This window comes from Astatotilapia calliptera, chromosome 8 (genome assembly GCF_964374335.1).
Source record: "Astatotilapia calliptera chromosome 8, fAstCal68.1, whole genome shotgun sequence".
NCBI classification, from domain to species: Eukaryota; Metazoa; Chordata; class Actinopteri; order Cichliformes; family Cichlidae; genus Astatotilapia; species Astatotilapia calliptera.
In genome coordinates this window covers 6,960,038-6,980,197 of record NC_137429.1, presented here as the reverse complement: position 1 = coordinate 6,980,197, position 20,160 = coordinate 6,960,038, and the positions used below count along the sequence as shown (strand labels likewise).

General features: G+C 41.7%; 1 protein-coding gene across 11 annotated transcripts in view; it reads right to left on the bottom strand.

The window, feature by feature from the left end:
• Positions 1-20,160, bottom strand: part of tanc2b (tetratricopeptide repeat, ankyrin repeat and coiled-coil containing 2b) — a 167,750-nt gene that overhangs the window by 4,398 nt on the left and 143,192 nt on the right. For 9 of the 11 annotated variants that reach the window (XM_026178198.2, XM_026178201.2, XM_080305387.1 and 6 more), the window contains 20 exons: positions 19,100-19,381; positions 18,776-18,900; positions 16,662-16,893; positions 14,878-15,047; positions 14,460-14,738; positions 13,785-13,952; positions 13,147-13,307; positions 12,682-12,790; positions 12,444-12,566; positions 12,012-12,248; positions 11,721-11,927; positions 9,469-9,562; positions 8,174-8,307; positions 7,831-7,954; positions 7,006-7,181; positions 6,285-6,417; positions 5,395-5,424; positions 4,070-4,161; positions 346-492; positions 84-184 (listed from right to left, as the gene is read on the bottom strand). In XM_026178198.2, the coding sequence (XP_026033983.1) occupies positions 84-184; positions 346-492; positions 4,070-4,161; positions 5,395-5,424; positions 6,285-6,417; positions 7,006-7,181; positions 7,831-7,954; positions 8,174-8,307; positions 9,469-9,562; positions 11,721-11,927; positions 12,012-12,248; positions 12,444-12,566; positions 12,682-12,790; positions 13,147-13,307; positions 13,785-13,952; positions 14,460-14,738; positions 14,878-15,047; positions 16,662-16,893; positions 18,776-18,900; positions 19,100-19,381 (3,124 nt within the window). The remainder of the gene's footprint in view (positions 1-83; positions 185-345; positions 493-4,069; positions 4,162-5,394; positions 5,425-6,284; positions 6,418-7,005; positions 7,182-7,830; positions 7,955-8,173; positions 8,308-9,468; positions 9,563-11,720; positions 11,928-12,011; positions 12,249-12,443; positions 12,567-12,681; positions 12,791-13,146; positions 13,308-13,784; positions 13,953-14,459; positions 14,739-14,877; positions 15,048-16,661; positions 16,894-18,775; positions 18,901-19,099; positions 19,382-20,160) is intronic. The other 2 variants (XM_026178200.2, XM_026178202.2) reach the window with 1 other exon arrangement.

Genomic DNA, 20,160 nt, shown 5'->3' with positions numbered 1-20,160 from the left:
TTTAAAAAGGAAGACCACGGAGAAAGGGGTAAGGAAAAAGGAAAGCATTCTTCTGATCTGTACAAGGATAAAAAGGAGTGTACCTGCTGCTACGCTTGGCGCGTGCCCTGGCGTAGTATGCCTCATAAGATTTTGGTTTCAGTTCGAGCGCTTTAGTAGCAAATTCCTCAGCCATCCCAAAGTCCTGGAGAGATTAAGCACAGGAGAAGAATAATGAACACTACAGAACAGTGAGAGAAATTGACATGTGGCCAATAGTATCATTAACCATCAAAGGCTTTAGTAACATCCTTCAGTTTTAACAATTTAGTGTTTTTCACTGTTGCTGCTTTTCTGCTGACTTACGTTCATTTTCCTTCGACATCGGGACAGGTTGAGGAAGAGCGATACTTTGAGTTCCCTGAATGTCTTAAGGTCCTCGCTGAAGCCTTCGCGTGGAAACTTTTTGAGAGCGTACTGATAACGCTGTGCAGCCTCCTTCACCTTCCCCTTCTGTTGGACAAATACAAAAAGATACATCTGGCTTATCCTTCATTTATGATATATACAGTGGGGCAAAAAAGTATTTAGTCAGCCACCGATTGTGCAAGTTCCCCCACTTAAAATGATGACAGAGGTCAGTAATTTGCACCAGAGGTACACTTCAACTGTGAGAGACAGAATGTGAAAAAAAAATCCATGAATTCACATGGTAGGATTTGTAAAGAATTTATTCGTAAATCAGGGTGGAAAATAAGTATTTGGTCACCTCAAACAAGGAAAATCTCTGGCTCTCACAGACCTGTAACGTCTTCTGTAAGAAGCTTTTCTGTCCCCCACTCGTTACCTGTATGAATGGCACCTGTTTGAACTCATCATCTGTATAAAAGACACCTGTCCACAGCCTCAAACAGTCAGACTCCAAACTCCGCCATGGCCAAGACCAAAGAGCTTTCGAAGGACACCAGGAAAAGTATTGTAGACCTGCACCAGACTGGGAAGAGTGAATCTACAATAGGCAAGCAGCTTGGTGTGAAAAAATCAACTGTGGGAGCAATCATCAGAAAATGGAAGACATACAAGACCACTGATAATCTCCCTCGATCTGGGGCTCCACGCAAGATCTCATCCCGTGGGGTCAGAGTGATCATGAGAACGGTGGGCAAAGATCCCAGAACCACACGGGGGGACCTGGTGAATGAGCTGCAGAGAGCTGGGACCAAAGTAACAAAGGTCACCATCAGTAACACACTACAACGGCAGGGAATCAAATCCCGCAGTGCCAGACGTGTTCCGCTGCTGAAGCCAGTGCATGTCCAGGCCCGTCTGAAGTTTGCCAGAGAGCACATGGATGATACAGCAGAGGATTGGGAGAATGTCATGTGGTCAGATGAAACCAAAGTAGAACTTTTTGGTATAAACTCAACTCGTCGTGTTTGGAGGAAGAAGAATACTGAGTTGCATCCCAAGAACACCATACCTACTGTGAAGCATGGGGGTGGAAACATCATGCTATGGGGCTGTTTTTCTGCCAAGGGGACAGGACGACTGATCCGTGTTAAGGACAGAATGAATGGGGCCATGTATCGTGAGATTTTGAGCCAAAACCTCCTTCCATCAGTGAGAACTTTGAAGATGAAACGAGGCTGGGTCTTCCAACATGACAATGATCCAAAACACACCGCCCGGGCAACAAAGGAGTGGCTCCGTAAGAAGCATTTGAAAGTCCTGGAGTGGCCTAGCCAGTCTCCAGAACTCAACCCCATAGAAAATCTGTGGCGGGAGTTGAAAGTCCGTGTTGCTCGGCGACAGCCCCAAAACATCACTGCTCTCGAGAAGATCTGCGTGGAGGAATGGGCCAAAATACCAGCTACTGTGTGTGCAAACCTGGTAAAGACCTATAGTAAACGTTTGACCTCTGTTATTGCCAACAAAGGTTATGTTACAAAGTATTGAGTTGTATTTTTGTTATTGACCAAATACTTATTTTCCACCCTGATTTATGAATAAATTCTTTACAAATCCTACCATGTGGATTCATGGATTATTTTTTCACATTCTGTCTCTCACAGTTGAAGTGTACCTCTGGTGCAAATTACTGACCTCTGTCATCATTTTAAGTGGGGGAACTTGCACAATCGGTGGCTGACTAAATACTTTTTTGCCCCACTGTATACACACACACACACACACACACACACACATACACACATATATATTAGGGGTGGGGGAAAAAATCGATACTGTGTAGTATCGCGATATTTTGTTTGCTAATAATGTATCGATACAGGGACAGCAGAAATCGATATTTTGTTACAAAAAAAGTTTTTGTGGACTGGAACTGACTTCAGAGCATGTTGATCAGCTCCTTTTTCTGAGCAAGAATCCTGACATTCCTTCACTGTCCAAATGTGTTTAACTTGTTTTTTGGCAGCAATAAACATTACAGTTTACTTATTTTAATTTAAGACATGTTTTATTTTAATTAAGTTTAAAACTTTTTTATTTAATGTAAAATTATATTTTGTTTTAATTTACTTTCAAGTTCACTAATTAACCTACCAAGCATGTATTTGGACTGTGCAAAGAAGTACCCACACAGGATAACATGAAAACTTCATATTCTTCAGATATTTGATGTTTCAGCTGGTAACCATTTATTTTCCACCCAATACATGATTACAATCAGTTATTTTGAATCAGGAACTTTCTTGTACGGAGCCAGCTGGACTAATCACTGCACCCAAATTCCAAAATCATTTTTTCCAAGTACTGTTGCAGTGCTATTCATCCATCTGGATGGTTTTGTTGTGAATTGCCAAGTTTTGTAGAATAGACAGAATAGAAGATTTCTACCTTCTTAAAATACATTTAGTTTCTTTCCAGAAACCAAACAACAAATAAATAAATTGCACCAAGTCAAATCGTCTAATACATTTTGGTGTAAGCTGTTTTATGTAGGAGCTATTTTCTTTTTAATAAACTACAATGACCAGCCAGAAGAAGCATGCAGCTAGCCGGCATTACAGTCAAGCATCTGAGCGGTTTCCCCAAACAAAACTGCTCTCGATTTATTTTGAGAAACTGATTTCTGGAAAGAGACATTTCTGCTAAGTTATTTTTTTAGCATTGTTTCCACTTTTAGCACCGTAAGCTGGGTCCTCTTTAATTCCATTTATTTTAAGTGAAAGAAAAGATCATTACAGCAAATAGCCAATGCAAATTTTCCCCGACATGATCAGGAGTTGAAGAACCATAAAGAGCACGTAGGCACTTCATCTTCTATTCTAAACCAGATATTATGATGTCATCATTTTTCCCAACCACCTAAAAAGAGGTTTAAAATACCCACTTGTAACACCTTATAAGAACATAGTGTGATTTTAATTTCCCAATGATATGTATTTTATATCCACAAAACTTATGCCCAATATATTTTTGCACCATAATATTCTCTAGCGACTACATCACAGGCTAAAATAGTCCATTTGTACCGTTTAAGCACCTATAACACATTAGAAAATACTGGTGGGCTACCCCTCACCCTCCAAGCAGATGGATCTATGATATTAATTTGAAAATCCAAGATGGCGTCTTTCTCAAGTTATCGCGTTCACAGTATTTTCAGAAAACTCTGTGACCTTGACACTCAAGTCAAGGTCACAGACAGTCAAACACACCTATGATGTTTGAGAAGATGTATCTATAGTATTCCTTTGAAACTCCTACGTCATTTCATTCTCGTGTTCACAAAGATGGGGGATAGGCATGTACTAGCTTCCAAAATTGGGCAACGTGCACCAAAACAATCTAGATGGATAAATTGCAAAATATCTAATTAGCCATATAAATTCATTTGTGGACAAACACTACTGAGATCTTATTTAAATAATGTCTTTGGCTTTATGAATATTCTAATATGGATATGATTTATAGCCAGATATGCGACACAAAGATCAGAATTTTTCAATGGGAGTTTATGACTTTACCAAAAAGGCATCTTTAAACTTGCATATAAAGGATATCCATAACCCATCTTTCATTCACAGTATGAAATCTGAGCTGCTGAGTGCACAGCCTGTTCTCTGACCTTGTAGAAACTGTCTCCTTCCTCGATGAGTTTGCTGAGTAAGATGTTCATGATGTCGGGTTTGGAGGTGGCCATAGCCCACGTGGCTGGACCTGTGTGACAAAGGGGGGAGCAGATGAAAGAAAGACACGCAGTAATAAGCAGAGAGAAGGAGCAGGAGGAGAAAGAGGAGAGGAGCGACTGGGAGTCACAGTACACACAACAATAATAACAGGAATGAGGACAACAGTCAAAATGGAGGAATGGAAGAGAAAAGACAGGCAATCCACTGCAGAGGAAAGATTACGAAAAAATAAATAAAAAACTATCCTGACATCTCGAGAGCACTGTCACCATCGTGACATCATGCCTGGGTCAAATGCCATTTGCCAATAATTTTTTAAAAGTGCTTATTTGTCGTACAAAAATTAGCATTGTCATTGTTGTGAAAAGTGGCTTTTTATTTTGTTTTTTTAACAATTAATTATATAATATCTGCAAATATGTTTTGGCCCAGGCAACCTAGTGTAGATGTGTATACAGAGAAATTAAATCAAAGCATACTGTCATGACTTTCTACTAATACACAGTTTCTGTCTTGTTAAGAAGTGCAGGTGTACAGTAATTCACAGACGTGATTAAAAAGCAAGAAAATCAAACGGGGAAAAAAAAAACTAACAGGGGAAAAAAATGATTGAGAAATCAAACACAATCCCTTGACTGAAACGGTCTTTGTTGTATCTGCGCAACAGCAATCCTTGACACATGTGCACACACCACAGAGATGAAAAGGAGGAGGATTTAGCACAAGGAGACAGAGGGGCAGTTACGGGAAAAACAAAAGAGGCAAGCAGGAGGGATAAAACGGGGCTCTGCAGGCGTGAGCTGTCCCCTGAACTGGTGGTGAGGGTGGGAATGCTGCTGCCTGGCCTAGCTGACACTGACAAAACGTCTGGAGGATGGTTTATCACTGCAGTCTGTGGTGGCGGTGGCACAGAGGTATTACAAATACATGCAGTGACGCTAAATCACTACCACGCAAGAGTTACTGTGGGCTTCCGTCATGCATCTGTGGGATGGAGGGTCAACACCTTGATACGACGTCACAGGCTGGAGGCTGGGCATGCTGTCATTAACCACTTCAACGTTGGCATCTACCTCTAGGCAATCCCGACTGCGTCTCTGTCAGTGCTAATACCTTTGCATGTTATTATTTGTCAGTTTGGGAAGGTTTTTGGTAGCTAAGCTCGCCTGCCGACACTTAGGACGACACAGACAACACAGAGAGAGGAGATAGAGCTGTCAAAATGCCTGGTAGGGTGAGAAGTCGACAGCCTTGGCTTTACCTCGGGGCCGACTGGGCAGCGTCTGACATCCTGGGGCCGGAGAGAGAGGCGGGGGGATAGGAGTAAGAGGGGAAGAGGAGGGAGGTCATGAGCAAGGAATGGAGTGTAAGTAGGAAGGGGAGGGCAGGATTGCAGGGAAACAGGGGTGTGGGAGTGCGTAGGAATGAGAGGAAAGAAAGAGATAGAAACAGCAGGAGGGTGAAAGAGAAGAGAGGTGATGATGGTGGAGGAGGAAGAGAAGTGAGAAAAGGAATACAAGCAGCAGTGAGAAGCGGAGATAAGTGCCTCAGCAAAAAGATACAAAAAAAACCAAAAAGAAACCACCACAAGCGCTAATAACAACCTGTCTCTGAGCAACCGCAGAGGAATCGAGAGAGGGGACGTGATTGTGAGAGAAACAGGGAGATAGCGTGAGCGATAGAGACAAACAGAGGCGCTGAGAGAACATGACAGAGAGAGAGAAAGCAAAACAACACAACAGCAACAGTAGTACAATAAAAAGAAACACATCAGAGCCATAAATAGCTGTGGAGAAGCAGCACCAGGGGGGTGGGATGGCATACAGTAGCAGGAAGTTGTTTATGCTACATGGAGACACAAACCTGAATCCATGGCTTATTACACTGGAGTACTACAGTGCTCTATAATGACCAGCAGGAAGTGTGTACACAATCATCTTGTGAATTCTCCTTTTATAGTCTTTCATGCAGCTCATGCTTAAACGCCGATGCATGACCTTTTCAGCCAAAATACAATCTCCAATTGTATCTTATTTCACAGCAGGCAAATAATGCTGTTATGTGGTGCTACAGAACAAAGGTGCTGCACTTAAGAGTCCCACGTCTGTTTGCTAAATAATAGGTTCTTTAATTCTGTCAACTTGCTCTTACCTATCTTGGCTCCTTTCTTTAGCAGGGCGACTACCACGGACGTGTTTCTGCAGCCCACTGCTCTGTCCAGAGGACGCATCCCGCTGTAGTCTACGTGCTCTATCATGGCCCCATGGTCCACCAAGAACTGGACCTGGAGAGACAAAGAAAATGGAATGAATGAGCGAAAAAGAGAAGGACAGAGAGACATATCATCCAGGATTCCAAAGCCTCTCTTGTACATTACGCCAACAAAGGAACAGTGATGAACCAGCAACGGGGGCCATGGTTGGCCAAGGAGTCTCTGATGCACGTGAGAAGTGAAGGCTGGTGTGGTCTGATCCAGCAAGACGAGGTACTGTAGGTCAAATTGCTGATAGTTATTATTATTATTATTATGTATGACCATTTGGGAGGTCTTTATCAGTAAAGGTAATGTTGTAGAACTTGTGAAAATATACTTAAAAGTCAAAATTTGGTGCTTTCCTTAAAATGTTTGAAATATGCCCAGTGAGGCCGGATTAGGGTCTTTGCCAGGCCCATTCTGGCCCCTTGGCCTTATGTTTGACACCTCTGTCTATAAAAAAGAAATCATACTACTCTATAGCTTACCATAGAAATAGCTAAGCTAGTTACAAATTTGCTAAATCAATGTCAGCAATATAAAAACCTGCTCAGACACATACGAGCTACGTATGGGTGTCGTATATGCATTCCTTTGGTTTCCACATTAGCTACATACCACTTCAGAGTCGCCGTAGAAGGCAGCCAGGTCGAGGGGCGTGCGTCCGTTCTTGTCCGCGTGGTCAGTGGCGGCTCCGCTCTCCACCAGGCAGCGGACAACAGGTAAATGGCCTTTCAGACACGCCCAGCTCAGAGCAGTTAGACCCTCCTTATCCATCAATGACAGGGAGGCTCCTGGGACGGGAAACAATACAAGGAACAGTGAGACGCAGCCAAGCGTATTTTTGTACTCCATCTCAGAGTAATCTCCATCTGTGGTTGGCTGGTTTGTATTTGTGCGTCTATGTTTTTTTAATAACTAACTGCTGTATTACTTTTGATTGATTTTGTAAATTTGCCATTGATTTCATTTGGATCCAATTACAGTAAACATAATTTGAAAACCGTAATTAGGTTCAGTTTTATTAGTGCAGTCAGTATTCTTGTGTTGTAATCTCAAATCAATTTGAGGCAAATATATTTGCTTTAAATCTTTTCCATTTTAAGGGGATTTTCTTTTATCCTTCGCTGGCTCCTGTGACCTGTCAAATCTGATTCTCCTGCCATCCATCATGTCTGACTTTGATATACAACTTTGTGTTTGCACCCAGTCCAAATACAGAAACATTTAGCAGTGCTAGCATGACCATCAGGCAAATACCGACACATATTTCTTCCCTTCACTATTTGAGTTCAGAAGATCTGTTGAGAGATGTGCACAAACACTTCCCAACAACAATTACAATGTTGTATCGGTTTCCTGCTGTGACAGAAGTATTTTTTTAGCTAAATACATTGACCTGACTGAGTTTCAATTTGCTTTCAAGTTCTTTTCTTTATTCACCTTGAGCTAGTAAAAACTCAACAGTTCCCAGGTGTCCTTCTGAGGCGGCCATCATCAGAGGCGTACGACCCTGCTTGTCAGCCAGGTTCACATCTGCTCCATGTGTAAGTAAAAGGTCCACAATCTGCAACACCCAATGCAACATCAAAGAGATAAGTTAACACGAAAACTGCAGCTAGAAATTCATTTTTAAAACTATTACTCTGACAGTTAGATTAGGCAACAGCAGGGAAAATTAAGCTTTTCCCAAAGCCTAATGAGATGCATCCAAATTTTTCATTTTTTTGCAAGTTTTCAAAGCAAAATATATTCATTTAGCAAATAGGATCAGGTGGCCACTGACCTGCCAGTGTCCCTGCCGGACGGCGCTGAACAGTGGGACGATGCCTCGCCTGTTGGGCTGAGCCACAGCTGCACCCTGCTCCAGTAACAGACGGCAAACCTCCAGCTTCCCACGACCAGAGGCTGCAGTTAGAGCTGAATGCACAGATACACAACCGTGTGATGTTATGGCTAGTTAGGAGCACAAAATTAGCATATTATCATCTGCTCATTTCCAACTCCATACTTTTTTGCATAATTGCATATCTTCGTTTTTTAGTAAGTCAAAAGAATCCTTATTAATCTCATGCTGGGACTTGAGCCCCTAATTCATCCTCTGTCTGAAGTAAGCCATTTGAACGCCTTTCCCTTTCACTTTATTCTAATTTGAATAACAGACTTGAGAGACTGCTGAGCCCGATGACCATATTAAGGATATCCTCTCTCTGTGAGAAAGAGAGTTTAGACCAGTATGAAGCTCGAGCTTTAGGTTCATAGAGATTACACTTACACATACTGACTTGATTATTGCTTTAATGTACATAAGACGCAGGTACTTTAAGTGACGAGGAGAGGAGAGATGTAATTGAAATCATTTCAGCAGACTGAATCAGAGCGGCAGCAGACCTGGTAGTGTGAGCCCAGCTTCAACCTACTTGTTCTTTGCTGGAGAAACATTTAGGTATATCATAAACTCTAAGTGTCAATATGCATAGTCTCCCTCAGGCTGTTAACATACTTCCACTTGACCTATCTAGTAACACTGGGATTGGAAATCATGTGCCAGAACAGCTGTTACCCTTTTGAACCCTTATAAACAATGAAAGCAGAGCTGAATGACTCCCCCTCTTCAACAGTGAGAAGACAGTCGTTCCAAAACTGTAGCAGGGGCACTAAAGATTGCAATGAGGTTTTATAGCTCTAGGTTATAATGATACATTACATTTCTCAACATCCTGCAATCAGACTAGTCATTTCTAAGCACCCTAGAGCTCAGTCAAAGCCCCCCTCCTCTCCCCTGTGTGGGCCCAGCCCTGTCTATGCTCCAATGACACCACTGCACTGTCATCAGCGTCTGACGCAGCAGCAGCCAGCAGCAGACACACAAGAAACATCTCCCACATCCGCACTGCAGCGCTCTGCCTCGCAGTGAAAAACCCTCTCACAGAAACTCCATCAGTCTGAACTTTATGGGGAAAAAACGATGATACATCTTTGCATTTGCACAGGGGATTTAACATGAGCATTCACAGTCATCTGTTATTCTGAACTGGTGGTTTTAGATGCATAATGCTCAGTTACAGTATGGATTCCCACCTGTCTCTCCCCACAGAGTGTCAAAGTTATTGATCTGAGCCCGCTCCACCTCCTCTTCATCTTTCTCTGGCAGGTCCAGCAGGTAAGACACGATCTGATGGGGAATAAGATTCAAGATGGCACTGATTAATGTCCAAGTTTCCTCTTACAGAGCGAAATCTACTACCCTTTAAATCTGTTGTAATCTGATCTGAGAGACCGGATTGTACACAAGTCATCAGCAACAGTGCTGACAACCAGATCTCTGCCAGTCAACTGCAGAATATATTTATATTACAGTGAGCTGACATTAGGAATCGCATTACATTTACCATCCAGCTTAACTTCATATAATTCATATATTTAAAAATGTCCAAAGTGCTTTTTCTCCAAACCCTACAGCAGGTACGTGTGATTAACAGCTGGTAGTTACACACAAACATACCAGATAGGCCAATTATCAGCAATCATCACGCCCATGTTTCAGTGACACATTGTGTAACCTATTGTATGTTTATCCAATTATCCAGTTTTAAATATGAAAACTGTTCTGCTGATTAAATAGGCACATTTGGACAGTTGAGTATTCAGAGCATCATTTTCTTGTCCCTCTTAAAAAGACCAAAAGCCTCTTTATTCTGAATCTAATTAAGTTCTCAGAAATGAACCGCATTTCAGTTCTCATACAGCGGTCTGTACTACTCCCCTCCCAAAACAGAAAGAAGTGGAAGACATCGCTGCATAACTGAGCGAGAGGATAGGAACATCACAATCTGAGAAATAAACTCCTAACAGGCCTCAGCTGGCAGCTTGATTAACTTTGTGGTGGTTTGGGAAGGGAGTAGCACATCCTATTGTGTGAAAACAAAGTCCCAGAAGAAAATTATTCCTAAGGGGACAGCAAACCTATAAAAACTGAACTTGTACTCTGAAATCTGAATTTTGAGCTGAGCTAACATGATCAGCTGGAATTTTAACACCATAAAACTGTCAATGGGGTTGAAAAACAAACAAAAAACAGGAGTGATGTTTGAAAAAGTATATCTGTGGCTAGTGTATCAAAAAGCAAATGAATGAATGAATGAATAGCAATGAGTGACTGCATTGTTCACCATTTACAACATTTCTGATTAATATAATGCTAATAGCCTTACTTTAAAAAATAGTGGCATTTCTAAGTGACTTCAAATGTGTAAAAGTTAATGTAACCTTCCTTTTCTTCCCCCAACAAGTGATGACTACAGAGAGCATCTTTAACAGATGGCTTACACAGCAGAACAAGCCTCAATGAGAAATTCTATAGTTATTGCTTCTTTTACAAGGTTACTAAATCTGATTTACCACCACCATTGGTGTGAATGCTGTACATGAAGCCACAAAAATGGTGCAATAACAAGTACTTCTAGCATTTTATGTCACTTTTTTTTTATTACAACTTAATACAGAGACTCAACAAAATGAAAATAGTCAATAATAGAAATAAGCTCAAAGGAACTGAACAGCAGTGGTATTCAATTAAAATTTAAGGCGGTCCAGTTAGGCTCCAGAACATCAAAGTTCCATATGCATTATAATTTAATGCAGCAGGCTAAAAGTTTGATCAGTGTCTGTATATAGTCAACAACTGACTGTCAAGTATAACTTATTAAAAGTGTTTCAAAGATATTTATTATTACATTTCACAATGTCCTGGAGGACACTCTGATAATAAAATAATAAAAATGTGTTAACGCTTGTTTTCAAAAATGAAAAAAAAAAAAAATACAAATAAAGTACTTAATTAAAGAAGTTAAATAACAAAAACATGTAGTTTGAGATTCCTGTTTTCCTTAAGTACGATTCTCATGTAAACCATCTCAGCTTTAAGCTTTTCCCTCTGTTTGTTTCCCTGATTTATGCATGGTTTAGACTTATGCAGGAAACCTACACTGTAACTTCCAACATAACGAAACCTTTTAACCGCAACTTTCCACGTAACCTGGCGTACACATACCGAGACATGTAACCACATGTCGGGTCAATGCAGTCCGCAACAACTTGAATAGCATGGAAGGTTGCAGCATTGGGTTCAGAAGGGTTACATTCAGTTACATCATGAGTTAGGACGTAGATTTCCTGCAGAAATCTAAATCATGCATTGATTGCAAGTCTAAATCTGTCTGTAGGTGACTAGGCTTGAGTACCCAGGTTTTAATCATCACGTTAAGATTTGAAGAACCATTTATGTGGCATAATAACCCAAATTCGTCCCCATTCATGTGTCCCTGCTGTACCTCTGTGTATCCCATACTGGCTGCAGCGATAAGAGCCTGCTGGACTGCGTGACTCTTGGTGAAGGTCGACTGTTGTTGAGTCTGCGGTGACTGCTGTTGCGACCCCATACTCCAGTCACACTGGATAAGATATTTCACAACCTCCATGTGGCCCCTGAGGGCTGCGTGAACCAGCGCGCACTGACCATTCTTATCCAAGTGGTCCACCTGGTAGCAGGATATAGATTTGATCAAAAACATGTTACATGGAAATCAGGCCAGTTTTTCCCCTTGCCATTTCCGTTCACAAACCTTCGCTCTCCTGCGGCAGAGTGCAGTCACAATTGTCATATGCCCGCCAGCAGCAGCGTAGCCCAGCGGCGTGAGGCCGCTTTCAGACTGTGCGTCAACAGAAGCGCCAAACTCAAGCAGCAAAGCCACCATGTCCATGTAGCCCAAATGGGAGTGGACACAGAGGATGGGGGCGTTGTTCAGCACCTCTGTACGGTAGTTCACATTGGCGCCGCCCAACATCAGCAGCCGGCTCACCTAAACAAATGGATTAAAGACAAAAATAAAGAAATATGAGGAAAAGCTACCACTGCAAACTATGACTTTGGGTATTCAAACCATCTCAGTCCAGAGAGAGGCAGATCTCTTTGAAGCATAGTCAGAGAAGTTTTCATTTTTTAGTATCCAGAGTGTTTTTGAATATCCTCCTCTCAGCCGTGCTAGCACCTGTACCTTGATGTTTGGAGTGTAGAGGTTTCGGAGTGAAGAAAGAGCAGCTGAGAGACCCTCTGTGCTGTAGGATACCCACAGGCCTTGCAAGATGGATGAGGAAACTCCGACTTTCTTGCTGAGACCCTTGAAAAGAGAGAGACAGTGTGTAAATATTCATTACTGCAGAGCTAGACCACAGCTGCGTGGGGGCGTGTATGTGTGTATCTATAGACGAGTGTGAGGACAAACAACAGTATACCTTGAAGATATGTGCTTTGAGGATGTGATGGCCCAGCTCAATCGTCTGCTGCCTGTTCAGCTTGTTCTCCAGCCGAGAGAACCAGAAGGCCAGAAGGGTGTGCCCACTCCTGTGGAGACAGAAAAACACTTTCAATACTTGAGACTGAGTCATCAGGTCATAACATTTTGTTATCTGTGGAGTTTTATAATTATAATGCAGGAAAATAAAGTGTAAACAGAGACGTTTGCATTTAAAGATTCTGATTATGTGACACTATAGATGCAATTTTAAATATAATGAGAATACTGCCTGTGAATTCTTCACAGCTTTCTCCCCAAAAATCCAATAAGCTGTTCACATGTTCCCCAAAATCCGGTTAATAAACCTCTGTTTTATTATGATTTTATTAAACCTTCTTACGATCATCTTCAGCAATCATGATGGGGAGAGTCTCTTTTCTCATGTCTGCCTGCCCCTTCTCACCTAGGGTCGCACAGGAATTTTGTTTTTTCCCCTTCTTCTCTCCAGATCAGCCACTCTCTGAAGGAGGGGTGAACAAACATCCTGGTGCCATCCCTCCTCTTCACAAGGAAGACCGACAAGTTATCTACACGCTGCTGGAAATCCTCCCAGTCCAGGGTGCCCTGTCACCACAAACATGGTCTCAATGTTAAAGATCGGAGATCAAAAGCATGCGTTTATCAACAGTTATGTCCTGAAGGATTTGCTGCCTAGATGACGTCGATATCAGTCAGGGAAGCAAACAATACTGCACAAATACCACCACAAATATGAGTAATAAGAGGATGATGTTTTAATGTTTAAAGACATGAAAATCTTCCTTCTATAATAGTATTTCAGCAATTTTGAAGTTTTTCAATATATTTGTATATTGAAACCCATTAAAGAAAACTGGTTATTTTCTGTCTACCCCTACTCAGAAGCCAGCAGTGTTTAATTAATCATCAACAATAAAAAGCATCAAAGCTGAATTTTATTTCCTCCTTGCCCCTTAACAGGATGTCTAGTTTTAATATCAACAAGAACACCGTTTTCTTCCACTGACAGCCTCACTAGAAGGTCCAAAGGTCTGAGGTGTTGTGTGTTTTGGAATAGCTTACCTGCAGCGAACCAGCGTTAATGGCCTGATATATCTGCTCATCATTCAGCGGGTGGAGCGAGGCCACAGCCACGTTGAGCAGGGGAAGCGCCCGTTCAAACGATGACTGTGTGGGGAAGCGCATGTTGCACTGCAGCAGGTATACCTCAGCCAGGTTGACTGGAACCACCTGAGGAAGGAAGGATGGAAGGAGGGACTCTGATTTGTAATGCTGATTTCCTCTGGATATAACCCTACACCACATGAATAATGGATCATGTTTGTACAGCCCATCTTCAACTATTCCACTTTCTCTTCCTTAGAGAGAAGAATGTGGATTTATCAGATGTCATTTTTTAATGTTTTTTTTTAAGAAATAAAGTTTGGAAGCCTGTCTGAATACATGAAATTAAATGAATCTGGGGCCGTGAGATAAAATATTTCATAATGAAATACTACAACAAAACATTTCAAATGCATAATTTATGAAAGATGTGTTGTATTCAGACTGTCAAAAACAGAGTTATTTGAAAGTACTTCTACACAATGCATGTCAGAGTGCAGGTAAACAAAAACAGCTCTCCAGCAGTGCATCTGCAAATAATAAGTGACGTGCATGCACAGACTTCATTAATTCTGAGGTCAGTGTCGGGTTAGGTATATTAGCATAAGTGTCAAAGCCATAACAAATTTATACCTTATAGCTGGAGCTTTTGAGGACAAGGTAGCCCTTCTCAATGAGGTCAAAGGTGAGTTTGAGGTACAGGTAGGATCCCTGGCTCAGGGCCTTGAGGTGGGTGCTGAGCTTGCCGAAGGTGGTGTTGTCCATCTTGCCATTGAGCGAGATGTTGTTCTGGATCTCCGGGCTGCTGTGGATGCGGTGCAGGATGTAGCCCTGCAGGTCCTGGTCTATGGCATCATTCTCCTCCAGGCTGTCCAGAGAGATTCGGTGAAAAGGCAGCGCGTTGGTGATCTCCTGGAGAGTCAGAATGATTTCAGTTAGGAAGTCATTTTTCATGACGTTGGTAGAACGATACTGTTAAACTGTAGATACTCACAAGTACAGGAACTCATATAGAGGTCAAAAATAAATAATAAGATGGTATGACTTCTACCTGTAGCGTGGTCCTGACTGTGACCACCAGTTTGAGCCAGGGAGGGAACTTATTGATGGTTTTGGTGAGGAAGGAGACAATGGTGTCTCCATAGTCTGGTTTGTGGAACTCAGCCTCGTTGAGGCCGTCAATGAGGATAATGAGATCCTCCTCAGAGTTAATCTTCCTCTCTGAAAAACACGGGGTGAAGGTTAGAGGAAGTTCAGGCAGGCCATGAAGTCAAGCTCAGCCCCAATTGCTGCAATCGAGTCCACATCACCTTATGGCGCAGCTAAAAAGCATGCTGCTTTAACCTGCCTACAGCTGCTGCTCCCTGTGCAAGCCACTTTGCAAACCTCCTCCACCCCAGTTTCTCCTTTCATCTGTGTCTTGCTGCTGTTCTCCTCAGCCCTGGCTTTCCATGTATGTATGAGGAAGTTTAACAGAGGTCCCAGAACAGAACCATTCTGCCAAAATATTCATTACTAAAGAAGGAAATGTAATTTTTTCTAGACTACAGTTGTCCTGACTGAAATATCTTCCCGAGCCCACAACACAACTGAAGATCAAGCACTGAGAAAGTAATTTGATATGGTAATAATTATACTGTGAGTACTTTGAGTATAAGGAAATTAATATTGAACCAATGTGTCAAGTCAGGGAATAAATTAGACTGTGAAAGGGCACAAAGTTTGAATTGTGAGAAAAATACTTTTAACTTGTTAAAAATTACAGCTCAATATGTAAATTATCAACACATTTAGACCTACAGAGAAAATTAAGTGAAAACATGTAATAAAAAGATGAACCTTTTTATGTATTATAAACAGCTCAGGACCTCAAACAGCTGAAGTGAAACTACTAATGTCTGAAAGGGAAAGATGGAGCTTACAGACATCTCAAATGTAGCTGCTCTAAACCTTAACAATATAATGTTGTCAAACACATAGAGCAGATCAAGTGCAATATGCATGTTTTCTCTGAATTGTAATGGTTACTATTTTAAACCACCTATCCCAGCCTTTCTTTAATCTGTCCTACCTTAAAGGCCCTGTCAAACCTGCCAGTTGTACTCCACTTGCCCAGTTTCCTAAAAAAAATTGTTCATAGCATGCCAAGATAAGACATTTTTTTCCTGTTAATAGGTCTTTATGAATCACCTTGGTGGTGCAAAAATACTATTTCATGCCTGTCAAACTGTTATATTTGGCATTTTTCATAGATTCAACTAAAAAAACAGAGGAAAATCAGGTTTTTTGTGACAGGCAACAAAGTGCCTAAAGATACAATTTAAAAAATTTTCTTTGCTAAGCTGTCTGTTTACTGCCTATTTCCTTTGAGTTTGGTGCCCTTTTAATGCTTGATTTATAGGTCAGGGTTAAGTGGCTTAAAAATAAACATTGATCTGAAAATGATTCATGTACAAGGACTGGACTGAAAATGAATAAAAGCAGCCAATGTCCAAAGAACATTTTTGAAATACCATCAAAAAACCTGGTGAACTATTGCTCAAGATCATTTTTAAAATTAACTGGCTAACTGGAAGTAAAATATAAAGAAAGACATACTCAATTTCAACCACCTGTCCACTACTTTTACTTAATACTACACTTAAAGCTATTTATTACGTTTAGTGACAATTTTTTGCAATTTCAAACTGGTAGCTATAGTTTAAGTTAATAATCTTCCAGTGTTTTCCTTTTTTTTTTCAGAATTATATTTTTCCCTCTTCTCCCTAGGTTAGTTGAGCTAATCTGTCCACATATGCAGAAATACTTGAGAAATACAAACTCTAAATGCTTCACCTTTGTAAAGTGCATCCAAAGGCTCTAGGACCCCTCTCCTAAAGGAGGCCAGGGGGTCCTGGACGCAGGACCGCAGACTCAAGATGCTCTGCAGGTGTGGCTCCCTCAGCAGCTGCTCCCTATAGGCGACTAGGTGCGGTGAGCGGCACAGGAGAGCCGCAACATTGTGCACAAATTCTGGCACCAGGCAGGTGTAGGCGTTATCTGCCTGGCAGTAGTGGTACGCCACCACCTGGGGGCGACAGAGAGTTGGGAGAAGATTGCAAGCCAGGTCATTTGGAGAATTGTAAAGGTGAACACTCCCCATTTCCCTCTGGTACTCCCAACCTTGAGCAACCTTTGGATATTGCAAACTCAAGATCGGTGTCAAGGAGCACTTGGGGACACATGACACACTTTTAGAAATAACACTTTTTTCAGGGCTCCGTCAGTGCAAAGCCAGCTTTCCCGGTGTACAACAGCTACAACTCATTTGGGATTGAGTCAACTTCATGGTGGATGATTGCAGCATAATGAAACATAATACTGCTCGTTTCGCTGTATGGTTTTAGCTATTAATAATTCATCGCTTCCGGCTGCCAAAAGAGACTGACTCTGAGTTAGTTCATGCATGCTCATGTGTGAGAAGACTGTTGTACGAAGGAGTCAAGTGTTAAACTGTCATAATTCACAGCTACGTACTTGAAACATGTTCAAATTAACTGATTAAGCAAATATAAGAATGAGTTTTAAAAGAAGAAAGTTATTTTTGCACAGGCACATGGTGAGATGGAAAATAGCAGAGGGCAGGTGAATTTTCTGAGAGGTTAGCCGGCTAAACAATAGCAGCAGGTGTGACCGAGCACTCCAGGGGACTAAGAGATCACAAAGAGCTTGAACTTTCAGAAGCGGTGGCAACGATCAGAGGGCAGTGAGAAAAAAGGAAGGGGGTAAAAAAAAGAAGACTAATCAAAATGGAATGCTAATTTTTGGTCACAGTGGAATAAAGGGCTTTAAAACAAAAGGGGTGAAAAAGGGAGTGAGCTCAATTATTAATTCACAGAGTTAACACGATCTAATAGCCTGGCTGGGAAATGGCTTTCTGCAGGTATAAATATTTCATAAGGCTCCCTGGCAAAGTTGTTTTTTCTTTTTAAAACACATCTGCATAATGCATCAGGCTGGGACTGGGGATGCAGATGGCTACGCAGCAGGGGAAGGAGGGGGTACTGAGGTGCAACAGCAGACAGGAAGAAGAGCAGGAAAGAGAGCCGGCTTCACACATCACAAAGGGTTTACATCGCGGGCAGGTTAGAGGAAGTTAATGCTCAACATTTAAAAGCATTTACCACAACAAAGAGCCACACACGTAATTTGGAACGTTTCAAAAGGGCAAAGGCAAAGTCGCAGCTTATCTCCAGCACCTGTTTTTGAATTCTACCACCTCAGGACTAAGCCCCTTGTGAGTGCCTGCTGGTAGCAAGAAACTTTCTTTCAAAAGCTTGAAACTGCATAATTTCTGACAGAACATGAGCCATCTCTGCGCATGTACTCGGTAAAGGTATTTTCAAAAGAGCATGTCACTGGCTATCCTACTAACAATGTGAATTTAAGACATGAAAAGACAATTATCTTATCAAATCAAGGAAATTTCAAGGCTAACCTTAAATCTAAGATGACCATTTAGATGATTGAATAGAAATTTTTTCCCCCTCGGTAGTCAGATACGCTTTGCAAAATCCAAAACAATACAGAGGCATGCAAATTCTCTTGACACAATATTTGGCAACTGATTTTGCTGTGAAAATAAAAGTCGGGGGATATGGAAGTGCCAGGAGGTAGAAATACACATGAGTGGTTTGAGCTTGTGCACTTACACTGCCTTAATATACGGCAATCAAATAAGAGCAGCAAATTTCATATTACAATCACTTCAAGCACACTTATTTGTGAAGCAAATGGTTGAAAAATAGATAATTTGCATTTGTAAAAGCACTCTACGAGAGGGGGGAAAAGTCAAAAACACACCAATCAGCTGTAGTGTTTTGATACTTTGAGACAAATGTTTAACCCGGATTCTTTTTCTGTGTTTTGTCTGTTTACTGCAGGCTGAAAAGTGAAGGTGTGTCCAGTACCTGAGATGCCAGCCTCCTCATGGCTTCCTCCTGACGTCGCCTCATCTCTGGGGTCCCGGGACAGCTGCCTCCTCCGAGGGTGCCATGCGTAGGCTGGGGTTGGGTAAGAGGAAGCCCCTCTCCATCTGGACACAAGGCAGCCAAACACACTCAAGGGCAGCTCAAATATGTGAAATATTTTTACATAACGGCTGAAGACTCATTAAGATTTCCAAAGTACTGCAATTTTAAACTGGAAGTCAGCTTGGTTTTTTTTTTTTTGTGATTACTAAGATTGTGCAGTCAAAACCAGGCAAACCATATTTAAAATTAACATATGCCTACGTTTGGGTGAGGCCTGGGGGCTGTCTGAAGCAATCTGTCTCATGCGGGTGCCGTGGCAGCTGAGCGCCACCAAGCGAGAGATAATCGCCGTCTTGCCGAAGCCGATGTTGCCTACTATCACCACGCCCTGGTTGGTGCTGACGTTGGGGTTGTTGAGGTGGGCGTCGATCTCTTGGAAGAGCCATTCGCGGCCGGTGAAGACCGAGTCCATGGTGATGCTGGGCACCTCAAACAGCAGAGGTTTGAGGGCGATGTCTTGAGGCCGATAGGGAGCAAAACGCACTGCGGGGTTATAGAGAATGAGTTTGTGGTATTTCAGCGACAAGCTGTGTCATTACTTTAATATTTTGCAATAATAGTCCACCTTGTAGTTGCGTTAATACAAGTAATAATATATTATACAGCGTGCATGAACTCGATATAGGTGCATACAATGTATCCATCTGTATTAGTGCACAATTAGCTACACATTGGTGCACAATATGGCAGTAAATGCACCACTGATTTGACGTTTTGCACACTTATCCCTACAAGTTGTAGCTGGAGTAATCCACTTTCTGGAACACTAAAGGCAAGAAAATTTAACTTTAAAGACGTAAAGATGACAACTTTTTACTTCCCAGGAATTTATTATTCACACCATTTTATTGTCGATCTTCCCCACTTACCAGCCCATATTTTACAACAAAACAATCTTTGAGTTCACGCGGTTGTCAAAGATATTTTTTAAGAAGTCGAGGGAGTGACTGCTTTTAACAGTCATGGTCGACTGTTGATTCTACTCACTAGGGGGAGTAATTAAACTAAAGTCCTGCAGAGGTTGGGCATCTTTTCAGCACAACATATGGACCATTAAAGACTAATGAGGCTAAAATGAATCTGGTATGAACTTCAGAAGCTGTGTGATAAAAATCTGTGTAAAAATGTAGTCTGCTGCCTCTGAGTGTCATCTCCCAGGCCTCATCTTTTAAACTGGTTGGAGTTTTGAGAGTAAAAACACGCTCTTTTCTAGACGGTGTCACTCCTTTAAGTGTTATCTCAGCATTTGGCAGCTACGCCCG